At 44.3% G+C, this 19,702-nt stretch overlaps 1 protein-coding gene across 2 annotated transcripts in view; it reads left to right on the forward strand.

The window, feature by feature from the left end:
- The window catches only part of FIG4 (FIG4 phosphoinositide 5-phosphatase), a 420,643-nt gene that overhangs the window by 157,245 nt on the left and 243,696 nt on the right, over window positions 1-19,702 (forward strand). For both annotated transcript variants that reach the window (XM_088460480.1, XM_088460479.1), the window contains exons 8-11: window positions 3,005-3,133; window positions 3,236-3,336; window positions 9,501-9,663; window positions 11,019-11,116. In XM_088460480.1, the coding sequence (XP_088316606.1) occupies window positions 3,005-3,133; window positions 3,236-3,336; window positions 9,501-9,663; window positions 11,019-11,116 (491 nt within the window). The remainder of the gene's footprint in view (window positions 1-3,004; window positions 3,134-3,235; window positions 3,337-9,500; window positions 9,664-11,018; window positions 11,117-19,702) is intronic.

Here is a 19,702-nt window from a genome sequence, read left to right on the forward strand (position 1 = left end):
GCCGGCCACCGGAGCCTTAGTAGACTCTGGGCACTAGAGTGTGCCCGGAGTCTACTGCACATACGCAAAACGTCGGAAAACTGGCAACAGCGGCCATTTTTCCGGCTTTTTGTACAGCGCTGACACCCGGCGCGGGACCTCAGGGAGGTAAGTTTTAAATAATATGGGAGCACGGTGTGCAGTGTGGGCCCCTCTGGACGGGGGCTCGTGTGCACCCCGCACCCTGCACCCATAATAGATACGCCCCTGAATATGACTGATTCATATTTGAGATAAATACAGTCTAATAGAAGCATAATCGACCCTGAGCACTGCAAACAGTATGGAGCAAGATACATGGTATTGTGCTTTTTTCAGCCTCTTCCAGGTTGTGGCTAAAGACATAAGCGGGCTTCAACTCACCGGTATAGATGGATCACAGAGAGTAGGATTTCATAACAGGTTATATTTTTTTAAGATTTCCCTTGCACTTTGCATGTTTTAGCTATAGATTTTCTCTTAAGTAAGTCTATTGTGAGGTGTTTTGGGGGTGGACTCATTGACTGACTGACTCACCCTTCCAAATCCTGAACTTAAAAGAAACTAGAGTAACAATTGGGAGCAAAATAAAAGTTATGGCTTCTGCTCAGTAATGACTATTATGGGTTCACATAAGATGTGTGACTCATCTCTTCTACCTTCCAATGTTCACCTTTTGCACTTTAAAATTTTAATGCTATTTACATGTATCATTTCAGAGCAAGCTGCCACGCTCTGTATTGTAATGGTTTAATTATCTAACTGTTGTTCAAATTTAACTGTTAAACTATAAAAATATGACAAGATGATGTCACTGCATACTAAATCCGTTTTGGTTATCACATGTTCATCGTTCATCCCCTAACAGAATGAAACCTCAATATTTGTATTACGTTTTTCTGCTATATTGCTCATTTTTTTTATGCCATTTGTTGCAGCCGGTAAGAAGTTTTTATTATTATTATTAAAAATAAAAGAGGTAAAAAAACGGCCTCTGGCGCTGATTCAGAGCCGGACGCTCTGACAGAGCACTCGCTCTGAATCAGGGCCGTCCATCTCTTTTTTTAGAGCGGCCTCCTGGCCGCTCGCATAGCTGTGTGTTACCACCCACAGCTATAGCGAGCGGCCAAAAAGATGGTCGCGATGGTCAAGACCATCGCGACCATCGGGCTTGCGACGAGACCCTTGTGGTAGGGTCTCGTTGCTGCAAGCCCTGGAGTGCTTTTGGCTCTATCAGAGCCAAAAGCACTCCCACTGACATCACAAGTGATGTCAGTGGGGTCGGCCCCAGACGGTAGGCATTCCCATGGGAACGCCTCCATCTGGGCAGCCATACCCCCGGCACGCCCACCAAAGGGGGCGTGCTGCCAATCACCATCGACAGCACGCCCCCTTTGTAGCGAGATCCGGAGCGATGGCTTGGCCATCGCTATCCGGGTCTCGCGCATGCACACGCCGGAGCCGCCTCCGTCGTGCACATGCGCACTTGGCCAACATCGACACGCTTGCGATCGCTCAGCGCTCGCGAGCAGGTCTGAATTAGACCCTCTGTTCTGCCTTGTTTTACACCAAGAAAACATATTTGACTATCTATATAATAAGTGAGAAAGTGTGCGTGTCTGTTTGGCCTTTATGCATGGCCAGAGTTTTGTACCTAGCTCCTTCAAATTTAGTATGGTGGTGTAGTTTGACTAGGATTAGGTTTTCGGCTATGTTTGAAGTTCATCAGGGCCATGAAGGTCTCTGATTTTAAATTTTGGTTTAAGCAAATTCACTCAGGATGTCTTCAAGTGCGTCATACTGCACTGATCTGAAGGCACAGGCTGATACGTACCAGTGGGGAGCAGGCAGAGCTCCAATGGAAGAGCAGTGAGTGGGAGGATCAACTGTCACACTGCACCTGCACTGACAGTTACTGATTTCCTCCAAGCACATTTTCATATGCCATGCTCTCCTATGTTGGTCTGCTGTGTAAAAAATCAGGTTGCAGATGTTCTTAAAGATCCATTCTTCAAGCCGGACAATGCCAGGTATTCCAGCAAGATCAAGGCAAATATTTCTTAAACGTAATTATGTATTTAGATTTTTATATTTTATGGAATGTTATATTTTCATTTTTGCTTTGTTTTTTTCTTTTCTTTTTAAGTGACTTTGGAGATCTTGATCAACACATAGGGCCTGATTCAGAGGTGGCTACTGTATCCGCTCTTGCGTCTGTTGCCGGAGTCGTGGCTGTGATAATATGCGAATGCTAGTTTCTGCCTAACCCTTGTGTAGCAGCCTGCTTCTGTATAAGCAAGCCCTGAAACGCCCACTTTCAGCGTCTCTGCACGCTTAAACTCCACCGGTGATTTCTGACATGCCCCTATCGGCACACCATCGACATTTGCACCACTGTTAGCAGGTGCAGTTTCTCCATCTGAACAAGGCTCTGCATCTGAGAATGCAGATGCTTTCACTGACTCGCTCACAACACTCCCATTCCCATACTACACCCATGAGGTGGACTTTTTTTGTGTTCACTTCAGGTCACCTCCCAGTCACCACCCTGGAATGCCCATCACTTTGCCGCCCCATATCCGATACCGTCTCTCCTGATCGCAACAGCTTCTTTGTGCATACACTCTATGTTTTGCATGCGTTGTAGGGGTTTTTAGGACTTTTTTGTGCATGCCCAGTTGCAAATAATTGCTCAACTACGCGAACATTGGCAGTGCATTGGAATTGCGTTCACCTCTGAATTAGGCCCATAATGTGGTCAATATTAATACTCCAGTGCATAGATGAAAATGCTTTAAATTGTGAAGTGGGGTTGATCATGCAACCATTCGTGCATACTTGTCTGTCATCAGTTGCCTATGCTAGATATGAAATTCTGTATCTCGCAAACAATGTAAATATATGATAAAGAAATTTAATTTAGAAAAATATGATTTTTGAACTAATAAAAATTATAACCACTTTCATGTTTGAAAAATCTTTTCAGGTATACTTGGAATATGCAGTGAGCCATACATGAAGTACGTATGGAATGGAAGTCTCTTAGAGTGCGTAAAAAACATTGTTCACCATGACTGGTTACTTCATATAATTCATGGATTTTGTGGACAATCAAGTATCCTTTTCATGACCAAATAATGGCTAATTATGAAGGCTCCATCTTTACTTAACAATTTTTGTCCTCACACTTCAAATTTACCTTAACAAATCATAAAAGAACTGCTTATTTATGGTCGACCAGTCTATGTAACTCTGATGGCCAGAAGATCAAGCAAATTTGCTGGGACTCGCTTTCTAAAGAGAGGAGCAAATTGTGAGGTACTACAAATTATGCATTTTTGAAGTCTGGCTTTTTTGATATAAAAAAACATTGTTACAGTTATTTCTTGTAAAGCAGACCGTAAATCCTAAATCATAGCTTCAGGTCAGATTTTATTTTACTTGATGGATTATGAATGGCTGCGAGTTACACATGCAGAAAAACAAGTACAGTATAAAACATTGTTATATTTATACATGTGAAGGATATGTCTGAAAGTTTGGACCATTCATTACCAGTCAGCAATATCTGATATGTATTAAATATTCTGCCTAAATTACAAATGTAAGAAGTAGAGCTGGAGCAAACATTATGGTTGTGAGCTTAAAGTCCCTATATTATTTTGAGTATACATAGGGCCGGTATACGTTCAGGAAGCCGGCGGTCGGGGGAGGTTAGGGTTAGGCACCCCCCCAGGGGACTTAGGTTTAGGCGGTGGGGAAGGGGGGGGTTAGGTTTAGGCACTTAGAGGGGGGATTAGAGTTAGGCACCCTAAAGGAGGGTTAGGGGGTAGGATTAGGTTAGTTTATACTTACCTTTAGGACGATAGGGATTTCCGCCTTTGTCGGGCTACCGCTTGTGGGATTTGAACCACCGGCCATGTGGCCGGCAGTAAATCATACCGAATGCATAGGGCCTCCCCATGTGTTCTGCTCCTTTGGGTTTTAATAAGATGACCAGGCTTAGATGATCAAACCTGTGTTGTGATAAGTCTGCTGCCATTCACATCAAGAGGTTTACAAACATAAAGAGGTTTCTGAAAGTGAATGTTTCTATGAGGGAAATGTACCTAGCAGTGCAAAGAGTGGACAAGTGGAGGAAGCCCTGTGCTGCCGGCAGCATTGACAATTGCAGCACTGACCAGAGCGGCTGTATAGGCTGAGAGGTGCCTGTCTGTAGGGTTCCAACACTGATCCTGGCTGTAGGGTGCCGTTCCAGGCACCCTGCTACTCAGAAGCAAGTGCTGTAGGGTGGCAACAGTGCCGCCCACAGAGCCCTGTGGTCTGTGTGGCAGCATCTGTCGCACACCCGACAGTTACGGCCCTGAGTGGAGAAGTTGTCCATAGCAACTAATCAGCTTCTACCTATCATTTTATAGAATGTACTTGATAAATGCTGCCTAGAATCTGATTAGTTGCTGTGGGCAACTTTTCCGCTCTTTACATTGCTTGATACATTTCCCCCTATATTTGAAACGGCTAATGCTGCTTGTGTGCTGCAATCTGATCAGTTTACTTCAGATTACTGAACCACATGAAAAACCAATTTAATTTCACAGATCTGCATGTTCAGGTTTTGGGGTAAAAAACTTATGGAAATGTCAGACATATTGCATACATGTACTTACCTTTCCATTGACATCATGCACAGGGCAGTGGGAGACTGATTAGGTCTTAAATGATTGCATGTTCACTCATTAGCTATTTTTGTAAAATGACCAACAATTATACATTTTGTGCAAACAAATCATCACATGTAATGCCAAGTTAAGAGACACCCTGAAATCCATTCATATTATTGCTTTAGGTAGCCTGCTCCTAGTCTAGAGTTACAATTTGTAGGGTTTTCTCTGTGTATTGCTACATTCATTGACATGCTATTTAAGCACTGTTTTGTCACTTCTACAGGGCTTTGATTTCTATAAAAGCAGAATAGACATCGAATAAAGTTGCATGCAAGTCTGTTTTTGTTGACTGATTTTACGATTTTTAGAACTGTGCCTGCTCCATAGCCAGGCGTATGCAACAGGATGCAGTCACGATACTGGCGGGCGCTATCCCGTCCGCCGGTATCCCGACACTTACATCCCGACATGGGACTAAAGATAGGCGTCGAAATCCCGACGCCTGTCTTTAGCCCCACTACGGAATCCCGACAACCGGCATACCGAATGAAGGTTAGGTTTAGGGGGAGGGGGGGTTAGGTTTAGGCACTAATGGGGGGAAGTTAGGGTAAGGCACCCCCCCGGGAGGGTTAGACTTAGGTACCACTAGGGGGGGATTAGGGTTAGGAACCCCCCGTGAGGGTTAGGTTTAGGCACTAACAGGGGGAGGTTAGGGTTAGGCACCCCTAAGGGAGGGTTAGGGGGGGAGAGGGTAGGGTTAGGGTACTTACCTTCAGCTGTCAGGATTTTGACCCGCTTGGCTGCCACTGTCAGTATTTGATCCGGCGACTAAACAGCCGCCGGCGTTACATACGGATTCCATTTGCAACTGTAAGCAGCTACAGGCAATTTGTGGGAAAATCATACACAACTCACCTGCATCTCCAGTTGTGGGCTCAAGGGATGTAACTAGATGGCATTAAAGTATTTGAATATAGGCTAAGTTGAGTGAGGGCATGTCATGGGCGTGTAGGTGCACATGCGAGCTATACAGAGTTGTGCGTACACTGAGAGCAATGTGAGTTTAAATAGTGTGCGCTGATAATGATTACAGCTATTTCCACAAGCTTGTAGATCAGTGCTTTTCAAATCCAGTCTTCGGGACACACTAACAGTGCATGTTTTCCAGGTCTCTTCACAAAATCACAAGTGACATAATTAGAACCTCATGTGGATCTGTGTGTCAGTCAGTAATGAATACACCTGTGCTCCAGCAAGGAGTTGTGGAAAAAATGCACTACAAATGAGTCTCGAGGTCTGTGGGGGTGATTCAGCAGAGAATGCAAGTGCTATCGCAGCTGCTAACGTGGTAGCAGCTGCGATCGCACTATTATGGTAATGCAGCAGGAGGGTGTCACACCTCCTGCATGCATTACTTATGCGAGCGGCGCCCAAGGACACAACATCGGATAAGTCTGCAATCCCATCAGCCGGCTGAATGACCCATGGGTCACACAAGCCGGCCGCAACAAAGAGGCCAGGAAATTTCCGTCTGCCAAGGAAATCCTGGCCTCTTCCCTCCCCTCCAATGGCTGCGACACGCCTCCGTTTTGAGAAACAGAGTTCGTTGCCGTGCCTCCCCGCCCACAAAAGGCAGCAGACTGTCAATCACTCAGTATGCTGCAACTCTGCGTGCGATCACACAAGATCGGTCCTGCGCATGCGCAGATTCCCAACTTTCAGGATTCTGCGTGCAGGCACACATCTGCGTCCTCTGCCGACTCATGCCCTGTGTTTGAAAAGCACTGGTGTAGATAGGGGTATAGCAGTCACAAAGATATAAACCCCTTGACATAGAAATATCTTCATTTAGATCAGTACAAGTGCAGTTGCTGCTGACTTGCGCGCCACTGTGCATTAGCCCTTTGGTATTTTGCAGCAACATTTATACACCAGCTTAGGATGTGTTTCTTTGGCAAAAGAAGGTACCGGAGGAGCACAAATACATGCTTTTTACTTCTGGCAGTATAGAGTTCTTATCTCATTATACAATGTTATAAGGGGACTATAAAGTTTTCCCTGTTTGCTCTGTGTGCACAAGATAACACACCTGAGCAGCAATGGGCTGTGAGGTTATGAAGCAGATTATGTCGATTATGCTTATATGTGCCAACTACTTGTGACTGAATAGTGGTTACTAGAGCCATCAACATTTTCTTCAGCTGTGATGTTACTGTCTATGTAAGCCACTTGTTGCTGGACTGTTTCCTGGCAACAGAGGAACAGATATTTGTTACATTCTCAAATGTTATGGCCGCTACGTTGTATTTTATAGGAAGCTGATTTCTGAGCCTAGCATAATATTGCTCCTCTATATTGCATAATTTTACAAACCATTGCAAATGTTTTTTTCTGTAGAGGGGCATATACCGTAGGTTTGCAATGATTGTAGTACATGCTTAAAATAGTATTTAACAAATTTTATGCAGACAGTATTGTGATTTATTGATTAAATCATGCTGTAATTACCCAGCCCTCTTTCCTTACCTTTTTGCCTATTTTTTATGTTATGTATATCACTGCAGCACTGTAACAGTGCCTAGTTTTTATGTTATGTATATCACTGCAGCACTGTAACAGTGCCTAGTTTTTATGTTATGTATATCACTGCAGCACTGTAACAGTGCCTAGTTTTTATGTTATGTATATCACTGCAGCACTGTAACAGTGCCTAGTTTTTATGTTATGTATATCACTGCAGCACTGTAACAGTGCCTAGTTTTTATGTTATGTATATCACTGCAGCACTGTAACAGTGCCTAGTTTTTGTTATGTATATCACTGCAGCACTGTAACAGTGCCTAGTTTTTATGTTATGTTTAGCACTGTAACAGTGCCTAGTTTTTATGTTATGTATATCACTGCAGCACTGTAACAGTGCCTAGTTTTTATGTTATGTATATCACTGCAGCACTGTAACAGTGCCTAGTTTTTATGTTATGTATATCACTGCAGCACTGTAACAGTGCCTAGTTTTTATGTTATGTATATCACTGCAGCACTGTAACAGTGCCTAGTTTTTATGTTATGTATATCACTGTAGCACTGTAACAGTGCCTAGTTTTTATGTTATGTATATCACTGCAGCACTGTAACAGTGCCTAGTTTTTATTTTATGTATATCACTGCAGCACTGTAACAGTGCCTAGTTTTTATTTTATGTATATCACTGCAGCACTGTAACAGTGCCTAGTTTTTATGTTATGTATATCACTGCAGCACTGTAACAGTGCCTAGTTTTTATTTTATGTATATCACTGCAGCACTGTAACAGTGCCTAGTTTTTATGTTATGTATATCACTGCAGCACTGTAACAGTGGCTAGTTTTTATGTTATGTATATCACTGCAGCACTGTAACAGTGCCTAGTTTTTATGTTATGTATATCACTGCAGCACTGTAACAGTGCCTAGTTTTTGTTATGTATATCACTGCAGCACTGTAACAGTGCCTAGTTTTTATGTTATGTTTAGCACTGTAACAGTGCCTAGTTTTTATGTTATGTATATCACTGCAGCACTGTAACAGTGCCTAGTTTTTATGTTATGTATATCACTGCAGCACTGTAACAGTGCCTAGTTTTTATGTTATGTATATCACTGCAGCACTGTAACAGTGCCTAGTTTTTATGTTATGTATATCACTGCAGCACTGTAACAGTGCCTAGTTTTTATGTTATGTATATCACTGCAGCACTGTAACAGTGCCTAGTTTTTATGTTATGTATATCACTGCAGCACTGTAACAGTGCCTAGTTTTTATGTTATGTATATCACTGCAGCACTGTAACAGTGCCTAGTTTTTATGTTATGTATATCACTGCAGCACTGTAACAGTGCCTAGTTTTTAAGTTCAAAGCATTTTTACTCACTGGTATATTTCTGTACAACAAAAGAAATGGTGTCCCTCCATGGGGGCCAATTCAGAGTCACACACAAGATGGCCGCAATTACCCCTGCATCGCGTGCTTGGAGATAAATAGAAGTTTTCTCCCATGTGATGAGATGAACACATCTATGTGACCACACTGCCCCTGTCCATACGCTTGATTTCAGAGCTGCCTGTCATCCTTATCAGTGTGCACCTGCACCAAGCGCTCTCCTTGGTGCAAGATTTGACCAAGCGCTCTCCTTGGTGCCAGATTTCTGTTTGAAAACAGATGGAACTCTGCGTACACACAACTCAGATAGCCTGTAATTATATTGACACACCTCATGCTAAGCTTTGCCTACTTTCATATTCCCCTTTACCACCCAAATAAGCCCCTTTAAAAGTTGTACGCAGCTCAGTGATATCTTTAATCACACATAGTTGTGTGCATTCCACTATGAAGCATGTGCAATGCGGAAATATACCAAACACCCTGCACCCATACATTATACTTACCTCTCCGGCATCGGTGCTGCAGAGATCGCCGGGAAAAAGGCATGGCTGCAATTTTTCCAAAGAGGTGCACATGTGCAGTAGAGAAATCTCTGATAACGTGACTCCATGTTCCCAGAGACTTGCACATGCGCAGTAGACTCTAACATTGCCAGAGTCTACTTAGAAACTGCGCTAACAAGGTAGGGGGGCTTCTTGGAGACTGCACAAGTGCCCCCTCCTCTCCTAAGCCGCCCCTGGTACACTTAGTGCATTGTCTCCTTGCTTAATGTTCATACAAAAGCTGGTTTTATTTTGTTTAAATATTGACTATCCTGACTATCTTGAAAGAAAACAACTTGTAAGTCACTGAAAATTACATCTATTTAGTTCTGGGTTTTCACTTGTGTATTTCAGGGAGATGTTGCCAATGAAGTAGAGACAGAGCAAATCGTGCATGATGCCTCTGTGATGTCATTTACTGCAGGCAGCTACTCTTCATATGTTCAAGTCCGCGGCTCTGTCCCATTGTATTGGTCTCAAGATATCTCCACTATGATGCCAAAGCCACCAATTACACGTGAGTTCTCATATGCAATGGCATTTCCAATATTCTGTGTAAAACCTAAACTAATTCCAACTTCCAAACAAAGGAAAAGAGTCAATGGTTTTACAAAAAATGCCGACCGATGTACTAGAATTAAGTAGAACTAACTGCCGTGAGAAAGGAAATTGCAAACTTGTGTTTTTTTTTAAATGTAATAATAAGTATTCGATAATAACAGAAGCGCAGAAAAATGTTATGGATTATTTTTTTATTATAAATTGGGGTGTAATAGAAAGATTACTGTTTTAATGTCACATTTGTGAATACTGAAGCTTTAGCCAAGGGGTTTGTACATTACCTTTTTAGAGAAGAACCAGATTACATTTTTAGATGGGAGCACCAGCATAAAATATTCACATAACCCAAGCAGTTTGTTAACTTTTAAGACTGAGTAGACAGGCTAATTATAAGTAGTTGCCATCCATCAGTGACTGACCTGGTACACTACAGGAAAATGGATCACATAGCAATGTTTTGAAATCAACTCTTTTAGGCTGGTTACAAACCACTGGAAAATTATAGCCATCCCAATTACTTGTGAAGAATACACACCACCGCATATATTAACCAATACATGTGCACACATTTTATTTTTAAACAATAGGGGGACACTGTGGTTTACTTTTTTTTTCCTCTGGTATCCACACACTAGTGGTACCAAGGTTCGGTCCAATGCTACTTGGCATTGGACCGGACCTTCCTAGGTGCAGGGACACGAACATAACAGGACTGATGCTAAGTATTACGATGCTTTAGTGAGGGGTTATGGAGATTTTCTTGGTAAAAATAAAGGTGTTTTCCGTAGCTTGGAGGACACAGGGCCTGATTCAGCAAGGATCACAATTGTGATCCTTGCAATAATGCAATGCAGCAGGAGGTATATGACGACTTACTCGACTGGCCGTCTTGCAAGCCCAGCAGACTGTGTACGTCCACGCAGTTTCTGGGCTGGCCAGTCCCAGAAAACGCCCCATTTCCTGGAACGCCGCCCGCCCCCGCACCGCCACTTAAATGCCTCTGCCTGTCAGTCAGACAGAGGCATTCAAGGGCTTGCTTGTGTCTTAGCAGGACCCATTTTGTACAATCTCAGAATGGATCCTGAACACGCGCAGATTCCCTTTAATCGGGAATCTGCGTTCAGCAATGCACTGCTAAATCAGGCCCACAGTTACCTGCTATGTATGGTGGTTTCAAACCCACACAAGAAAACACTCCTTGGTAAACTTACCCTACTATATGACTACTCTAGGCCCACCAGTGAGCATAAGTAGAAATATATAGAAGTCAAATATAAATGCTATTAATACTGTGTGTTTCTGTTCTGCTAGTGGACCAAGCTGATCCATATGCACATGCTGCTGCTTCTCACTTTGACCAAATGCTTCAGAGATTTGGGTCACCCATTATCATTCTGAATCTTGTAAAGGTAGGAGACGCCGTAATATTTACTGTCATTTTTGTAATGTATTAATGGACTGATGTCATAGCACATTCTGTAGCTCACTTTGCTGCAGTCTAGCTAAAAAGCACTTCTCGGAGTGCCAGGTCCCTTGAGACCCTGCTAGCACCAGACGTCTTTTTTCGCTGGAAATGAATGCGACTAGGGTGCACCAGCAGACTGTGCTGATTAATTTGATATGCTACACTTTTATATCTGTGTGCGACTGAGTCTCTGAAGCTGGGTACACACCTAAAAGATATATCTGCATATCGACTGATCTGCAGATGATGGTTGTTCATACACACTGAACAACCATCATCTGTCATCTGGCTCCGGGTTCCGCTGGCCAGGTGTTGCGTCGCGCCCACCTCCACGCAGCCTCTGTTGCAAGTGTATGGGCGGTCGGCTGACCACCCATACACACAGCACAATGGACAGATATATCTGCCGTCTGGCTATGCAGCATATCCGACGCAATATGTCTGTGAACAACGTAATTCACAGACATATGGCTGGTACATACTGGCCGACAGGCGCACATGATATTGGCCGATCAATTGATCGGCCAATATATCTGCCAGTGTGTAGCCAGCTTGAATCTGTATACGAATTGCTACAATGTAGCGGCCACAGCTTTTTTCATTCCAAGTTCCGTTGTGCTTCATACAGTATACAGACTCAGGTGCACACAGATATGCAAGTGTCAAATATTAAATTAATCAGCACAGTCTGCTGGTGCCTCCTAGACGCATCGCGTTACGATCTAGAAGCATTTTCGGTGAAAAAAGATGCCCAACGCTAGCAGAGTAGCACAGGACCTGGCTGCTCACTCACGCCAGGCAAGTTGCGCTGCATGGCTTATTGAGGCTAGATGTATGAGGTCACGTGTATGTGACAAACATCACATAATATCACTACATGTCACATGCTGTTACCATTGTTCTTCAGTTAAAAAGTGATCACTTTAAATTGGTTCAACTGCAGTAATACATTTATTTTCGTCAAGTGTGCTCCCGCAATTTAATTGTGAAAGCTTGTTTGCAGCACCTGCAACAATGTTGCACAGTTAAGCCTACAGTACATGACCTGGGGAAGTGCATGATAAAGTTTGGAAATCACCCCGAACTCTCAAAAAGTAGCAAATAACACTGGATAACAGTATAGAAGACTATTTGTTCCTATATGTAAAGTATTTTAGGTTCTTAACAGGTGTATAATCACTGAATTTGACCTTCTTTTTTTTTTTACAGTGGAAAAACTATAGTTTAAAAAAAAAAAGTTTTTTTTTTTTTTAAATCAAATGAAATCCTCTAGATTACTTTGGGGTACAGAAAAAAATTATATAATGTGGTTTTTAATTGTTTTTAAGCAAGTTTACATTTTTTTGTGAAAAACCATCTGCAAGCTAAAAAAAAAACAAAAAAAAAACAATTTCCCATCTATACAACACCCTCAAAATGCATTTTCCAGATAATTCAACCCACATTTCAGCTTTTTACTGAAAAATGATGTACTTATTGGCCAAATCATGGGCCTGATTCAGAGATGGACACTTATGCAGGCACGACTGCGTTCCTGTATACAGTGGTTGTGAGAAAATATTCAAATGTCACAGCCACCTGGATTCACTTGCAGCACAAACACACCATCGGTTGCACACTGTTTGCCGCATCGATGTTTTGAACAACAGTATGGTCATTCAGAGTATCCGTCGGATGTAATATATAATTGCATTGTATGTGACTTATGTAAGTTCAGCTGTGTGTTATACTGCCTTTTTTATTTCTGAATAGCTGTCAGTTATAACTATCACTGCTATTTCTCCTCAACCCTCTGCTACAGGTGTGTGGGTTGTTTTGGGGGTGAACATTGTCACATTGTATTGCATTCATGACTACTTTTATATCCAAAAATAAGGAGAAGCAGAAGGCTGAAGCCCCTGTGCTGGTTTCATGTATAGCCCGTCAGGGGGCTTATCCCCTCAGGTTTTCATACAGGATGGATTGCGTGGTCGCTGTTATAAGGATCTACCACGTCACTCCGGCCTACCAGCTCCTGGGCAGGAGCCACCTTGGGTGTCTTCTTTTTCTCAGGTTATGATGCATGTGTGGACCGTTTATCTACACCCACGCTGACCTCTACTATTGGGTACCCTCAGCAGCTTACAACCTTCTATGTTTATGTCTCATATTCATCTATCCTTGATGGATGTTTATGCCCACTCAAGCCAGAGTATGGCTCCGTCTCTTGCTGCATTTCAGCAAATGCTGCAAGCAGGCAGGCCGATAGTACCTAAAACCGGAAGGCGGTCGGTTTCTTCTTATCAGTCCATCCAGCCTGTAGATTCTGATGCATCTTCAGAAGAATTTGAAGAGGTACAGTGCTCCTCTCAGGAGTCTCTCTCAGGAGAGGAGGACCTTCTGGCAGCAGACCTATTTGGGGGAGGCGGCATTAGACGCCAGTATTCTGGCTTCTAAGGCATCAGCTACCTCAGTTGTTTCAGATGCAGGATCAAAGAAGGCTCTAGAATCCCTGCCATTTGCTGGAGGTATACTGTTTGGCATGGAATTGGATAAGATTGTGGCTACTGTGGAAACTTCTAAAGTGGCCGGTCAGCCTTCAACGACTACCCCTAGGCCTAGGCAGTCGTTGTTTTGGGCCTTTCGCTGCAAAGAAAAGCAAAAGGACAGTCTTTCTTTAGACAATCAAGTTCTCGTAGGAGGCCGCAGACTAAGAGATCTTGGGCGATCAGATGTCGGATGACAAACCCTCAGCCTGATGGGGCAGGCCTCCTTCTGAGGAATCCCAGGAGGCCGTCTAATTCAGTTTTCGGATAACTGGCATCAGACAACAATAGACGCCTGGGTCCAAAAAGTGGTCTCTTGAGGGTACGCCCTGACTTTCTAGAAGGGTCCCCCGCAAAGGTTTTTTTGCACAGCTTTTCCTTCAGAGTCTAACAAGGCCTTAGCCCTCCAGCAGGCCATTCGGGGGTGTTAATCCCAGTTCCGTTGGATCAGCAAGGAAAGGGTTATTATTCCAATATATTTTTGATCCAGAAGCCCAATGGGTCCCACTGGCCTATTCTGAATCTGAAAGGCCTCAACAGATTTATCCGGGTGCCCAAGTTTCCGTATGGAAACTCTTCGACCAGTTCTTTCATCCCGACAAAAGTTTCTGTGGTTTGCTGTTCTGCAGCAACATTTCCAATTTCAGATGCTGGCTTTTGGTTTGTCTACGGCCCCGCGGGTCTTTACCACAATAATGGCAGTAATGACGGCCTACCTCAGGCGTCAGGGAGTCAGAATACTGCCATACTTGGACGACCACAGTCTCCAGCTGTGTTACAACATCATCTCAGACTGACGATTGCCTGCCTATACAGGCACGGCTGGATTATAAATTGGAAAAAGTCGTCTTTCTCCAGTGCAGCAGATGGTGCATTTAGGTGCATTCCTGGATTCTCTGGCGCAGATGTTATTTCTCCCAGGAGCCAAGATTTTGGCCCTCCAATTACGAGTTTGCAGATTTGTCCACAATTAGACGGTGTCTATCCACTCAGCGATGCAGGTTCTGGGATCCATAGTGTCCACCTTCGACATGGTGGAATATTATCCGTTCAACTCCAGACCACTGCAACAGCTGATTCTCTCCCGGTGGAGCGAGAAGTACCAGTTAATAAGGTCACAGACAATCCGGCTTTCCCTCTCATGGTGGCTACAGACGTTTCGTCTGAACAGGGGTCACCCCTTCTGGATTCCAGATTGGGTGCTCCTCACCACTGATGCCTGCCTCTGCGGATGGGGCGAAGCGACGGGTCATCATACTTTTCAGTGAAGATGGACAACCAAGGAGGGTCACCTATCCATAAACATCCTGGAACTTCGTACAGTATACAGGGCACTCGTTCAGGCACAGAATATACTAAAGGGTAGGCCTGTCTAGATACAGTCCGACAGCGCGACCGCAGTAGCCTACCTCAACCATCAGGGAGGCACTCGAAGTCTGGCAGCCGTGGCCGATGTGACAAACATTCTGGTCTGGGCAGAATGTCATCTTCCAGCAATCTCGGCAGTATTCATACCAGGAGTCCTCAACTGGGAAGGGGACTTCCTAAGTCATCAGGATATACATGCCGGGGAATGGGCTCTTCATCCGGATGTCTTTCAGATCCTAGTGAACAAATGGTGACTACCAGAGGTAGACCTCATGGCCTCAGGCCACAACCACAGGGTCCCCAGGTACGGGTTCAGAACCAGGGATGCCTCAGCCGATTTTGTGGACGCTCTAACAGTGAAATGGGACTTCAAACTAGCGTATCTCTTTCCTCGATCTCCCTCCTCCCTAGGGTCATCAGGAAATTCAAGCAGGAAAGTGGCACAGTAATACTGATAGCCCCTGCTTGGCCCAGACGCCATTGGTTCACTGACCTTCAGAGTCTCTCCATAGACACTCCATGGCCTCTTCCTCTAAGGCCGGACCTGTTAACACAGGGTCCCTGCCTGCATCCGGACCTTCCTCGTCTGTCTTTGGCGGCGTGGCTCTTGAATCTTCCATCTTAAGAGCCAAGGGTTTTACTACCTCTGTAATTCAGACAATGCTTAGGGCACGAAAGCCTTCCTTTGCACGCATCTTTTACAGAATTTGGCACTCATATTTTCAATGGTGTAGTCATAGAAAATATGATCCTGAGGTTTTTAGGGTCTCACAAGTGCTTGCTTTTCTCCAGGCTGGGTTAGACCTGGGTCTCTGCCCAGCCACCCTGGCTGGCCGCGGCGTACTTCTTCATCCGCTGACTTCCTTGTTGTTTTGGTTACGTGCCTGCTGTGACGCTGGCGTCCGTATCTGGTGTTAACCCTCTTGGTGATAGAGTAAAAGGCGAGTGATGATAATGTGTCCCAATGCGCTTCAGCTTGCTTAGCCTTCCTCCTGTCACACTAGCCCGCAGTGTGACGGGACCCTGGTACGGAGAGACAGAGACAGCACAGGGACAATCAGGTAAGTCTCTGTAGTGGCAGGGGCACCCGACGACAGGCCCCCTGAAGGCCCGAACCGGTGACATACCCTCCCCAGACAGTAGCACCCCTGTGACCACCAGGCTCCGGGGACGTCTCCCAACAAGACCGACTCGAGTGCCTGTTAGTCCGGAGAGGTAAAATAGTCCGGAACTCCCGATCAAGCACTGTGCAGGTCCACTTATACGTGTAATTATATTCACACGATTTAGGTTGTTTCCTGGTCGCTATGGTGATGGGTAACATGATCGGGTGGCGACCCCGGGGGTTTCTGGGACGTCTGAAGCTATGATGCGGCTTGATGACGTCATTAGACCCACGGGGTGCCGCGTCGATGGAGACATGCACATTGGGTGAGTGGTTTATAAATGTATTTTGATTCATGTATTTGTTACGTCTTGATAAAAGAGATTAAAATCTCTGAAACGTTGACCGTGACACTGGAGTGAGAGTCTCCGTTCTTTCATTAAGTTGGAATAACGAGTGCCGTCCATATACTACATTATATATATATATATATATATATATATATACATATACATATATAATCATTGATTATACTAATAGAGACAGTGCTAAACATACGCACTAAACGCACACAATACATCAAGGGTGAGTGCGGTAATTCTTTCCTCCCTTCTCCATTGGTAACAAACTAAGGGCCTGATTCAGAGCCGGACGCTATTTGCGCTCGTTCAGAAAAAAGGGGTGGCTATTCAAATGAACCGTTCGCTCTTTGCGGTCTGTTCACGCCTCTAGGTCTGAACGAGCGAACAAAACTTGCGGTCGTTCTTTGGAAAACTACGCCCCCTGGCCGCTCGCATCCTACGTCATGTCCGCTATTTATTAGATTAATCGAGTACATCGACCAGCGTATGAACTGCTCGCTATTCTTGTGGTTGGTTTTTCCTACCACAATTTTGCGAGCAGTTCTGACTATAAAATAACCCAGTGACGTGGTCAATGACGTTGCTGTATTAATTATGCACACCCATAAAACGCCCGTTTTGACCTTTAAGCACGCCTGCGTTCTGATCTCCACTCCCAGTTTTCAAGCACCTAACCCTGTTACCACCCACATACGCCTCCTCCTGTCACTCAAAGTAGCAGGCATTCGCTATTTAGCGAACAAACGATTTTCGGCCGCACTGACTGGTTCACGCATGCATATTACCATCCGTACGCATGCGCAGCTGTGCAAATATCGCTCAGAACGAACGAGCGAGCGGCCGCTTACGAGCCCTAAGGCCCTCATTCAGAGGCGGTCGCAAGAAGCGATCGCTCTCTCTGAATGAGGGTGGCCGCTTCATTTTTGAAGTGCGGCCTCCTGGTCGTTAGCTAAGCTGTGGGTTACCACCCACAGCTTAATGACTGACCAGGTTGATGGTCGCGATGGTGATCACCATCGCGACCATCGGGGCTTACGACGAGACCCTAAGGTTGGGTCTCGGCAACCGCAAGCCCCTGGGAGCTTTCTGCTCTGATGGAGCAGGAAGCTCCCTACTGACATCACTGATGATGTCAGTGCAGCCGCCCACAAAACGGTAGGCGTTCGTTAAGGAACGCCTCTGTTTTGGAAGCCACCCCCCGGCCCGCCTACCAAACGATGCGAGCTGTCGATCAACATGGTAGCAAGCTCCGGAGCAAGAGAGTTTCTCTGTCACTCCAGGGCTTGCGCACTAACCATCGAGTCGGTTGCGAGCGCATCGGTTGCGGTTGCACACTAACCATCGGGGCTTGCGCAACCGACTAACCATCGAGTCGGTTGCGAGCGCATCGCTTCTTGCGACCGACTCTGAATGAGGTCCTAAGTGCCTGTAGCCAGGGGTGGGGTATATATGGAAGAGTACCAAGTGCATCCTGGGAGCTAAAGCTCGTAACTGTTTGGTGCCTGGATCACTCCAACCACATACCCCAAGGTAATTCCTGTTGACCCTATGGACCTCGAAGAAAGAGTTAACAAAGGTATGTTATACCATAACTCTTATTATTCACATGTATGTGGTTCGTTTGTGTTGGTAGCATATTTATCTGACTCAATATAGACCAAAAAAATGGCAATTACATCACCACATTCCCAGAAAACATTGAAAATGCATCAACAGTTCTATAGTTTTGTGCCATTGGTTATGATCTTGGCACTTGAGTTGGCAGGGGAATATTATCGGCCAGTGTTTCTTTCATCACGTCAGATACTCTAAAGAAGATTGTGTGGGATATACATGATCTATACCTGTGCATAAGATATCTGATTGGTTCCAAGCAATAAAGGTGCGTACACACAACGATTTTTTGAACGATTTAACTATAATGACGTCGTTATCGTTAAATCATATATAAAATCGTTCATCTTTTTAAGGCGAACGATGAACGTTAATCATTCATGCGCGTTCACTTTTGTAGTTCATCGTCCATTCTGACTGTCCAACAAACGATTATCGTTCAGAAAATCGTTCATGTTGTACAGAATGAACGATGCCCATTCACTGTATGCATGATTAAAAATCGTTCAACGTTCATGAAAATCGTTCATTAATTTAGTTACCAACGATTTTTAGAAACGATTTTCGTTCACTTTTTCAAGGGAAAATCTGGACGAAAATCATTCACTAAAATCGTTGGTTACTAACATTGTTATGTGTGTACGCAGATAAGAAGTGCCACTAAAGAAGGCTTAAGCAAACAATTTCAATCCAGATTGTTCTGCAGTTCATATATAAAACACAGATGATTAGGTTATGTAAGATGGACTGAAAATGAAGAACATTTTATAGCTTGGTATTATCTTCTATAGTAGCAATTTTGCTTCCTTAGCCTTCCTGCTAAAAAGTAATGAGTTCATGGCCAAGCTGCCACAAAAAGGTAAATGGTCTGATAATTTATTTTTTCTTCCTTGCAATGGTCCCCCTTCCCTTTACCACCCCTGATTCAGAAATTTACACAATGCCGATATTTACGCAGACTGAGCAATAGCTCGTGCAGGCGTGAAAGCTGTAGCTCTATTGCGCAGGCGTGAAAGCTGTACTGTGGACACTCAGAGATTGGTTGCGATTACGCCCGTACAGAGGATCCACTCTCAGTGTGAGTGACAGTTAGTCAGCGCTTAGGGAAAGTAACGGGGGTGGTTAAGGAAACGCAGAGGTGTTTGCACACTGTTTTGTGGGTGTGCATAAATTAGCCATTGCAATCTCCTTCGGAGCATGAGAGCTCTCACCGTGTCAGGAGAGACGCAGTGTTTGAGACAGGTCAGAGTTGACTTGCCCGATCTGTGTTGATGTTCCAAATGTTTACACTGTTGCATGTCGACATACGTATATGAGAAGGCAGCAGTCCATATGCTCGGGTAAGCTTTGGATGACATAAGCATATTCTCGCTATTGCGGACCGTGAGAGTTGCAGTTGTGATTTAATTTACGTAAATCTGAATCGGGTCCTGTGTGCTTACGCTTCACCTCAAGAAACGCTTAAACATTTGCCTTACCAATGTCAGCCTAAACAATCTATTGTACTATGTTTTGTTTCTGTAGATATTTCCAAGATTCCTTCAATAAATAAATAA

The sequence above is a fragment of the Taudactylus pleione genome, unplaced genomic scaffold, assembly GCF_031769625.1.
Source record: "Taudactylus pleione unplaced genomic scaffold, aTauple2 ptg000046l, whole genome shotgun sequence".
In the NCBI taxonomy this organism is placed as follows: domain Eukaryota; kingdom Metazoa; phylum Chordata; class Amphibia; order Anura; family Myobatrachidae; genus Taudactylus; species Taudactylus pleione.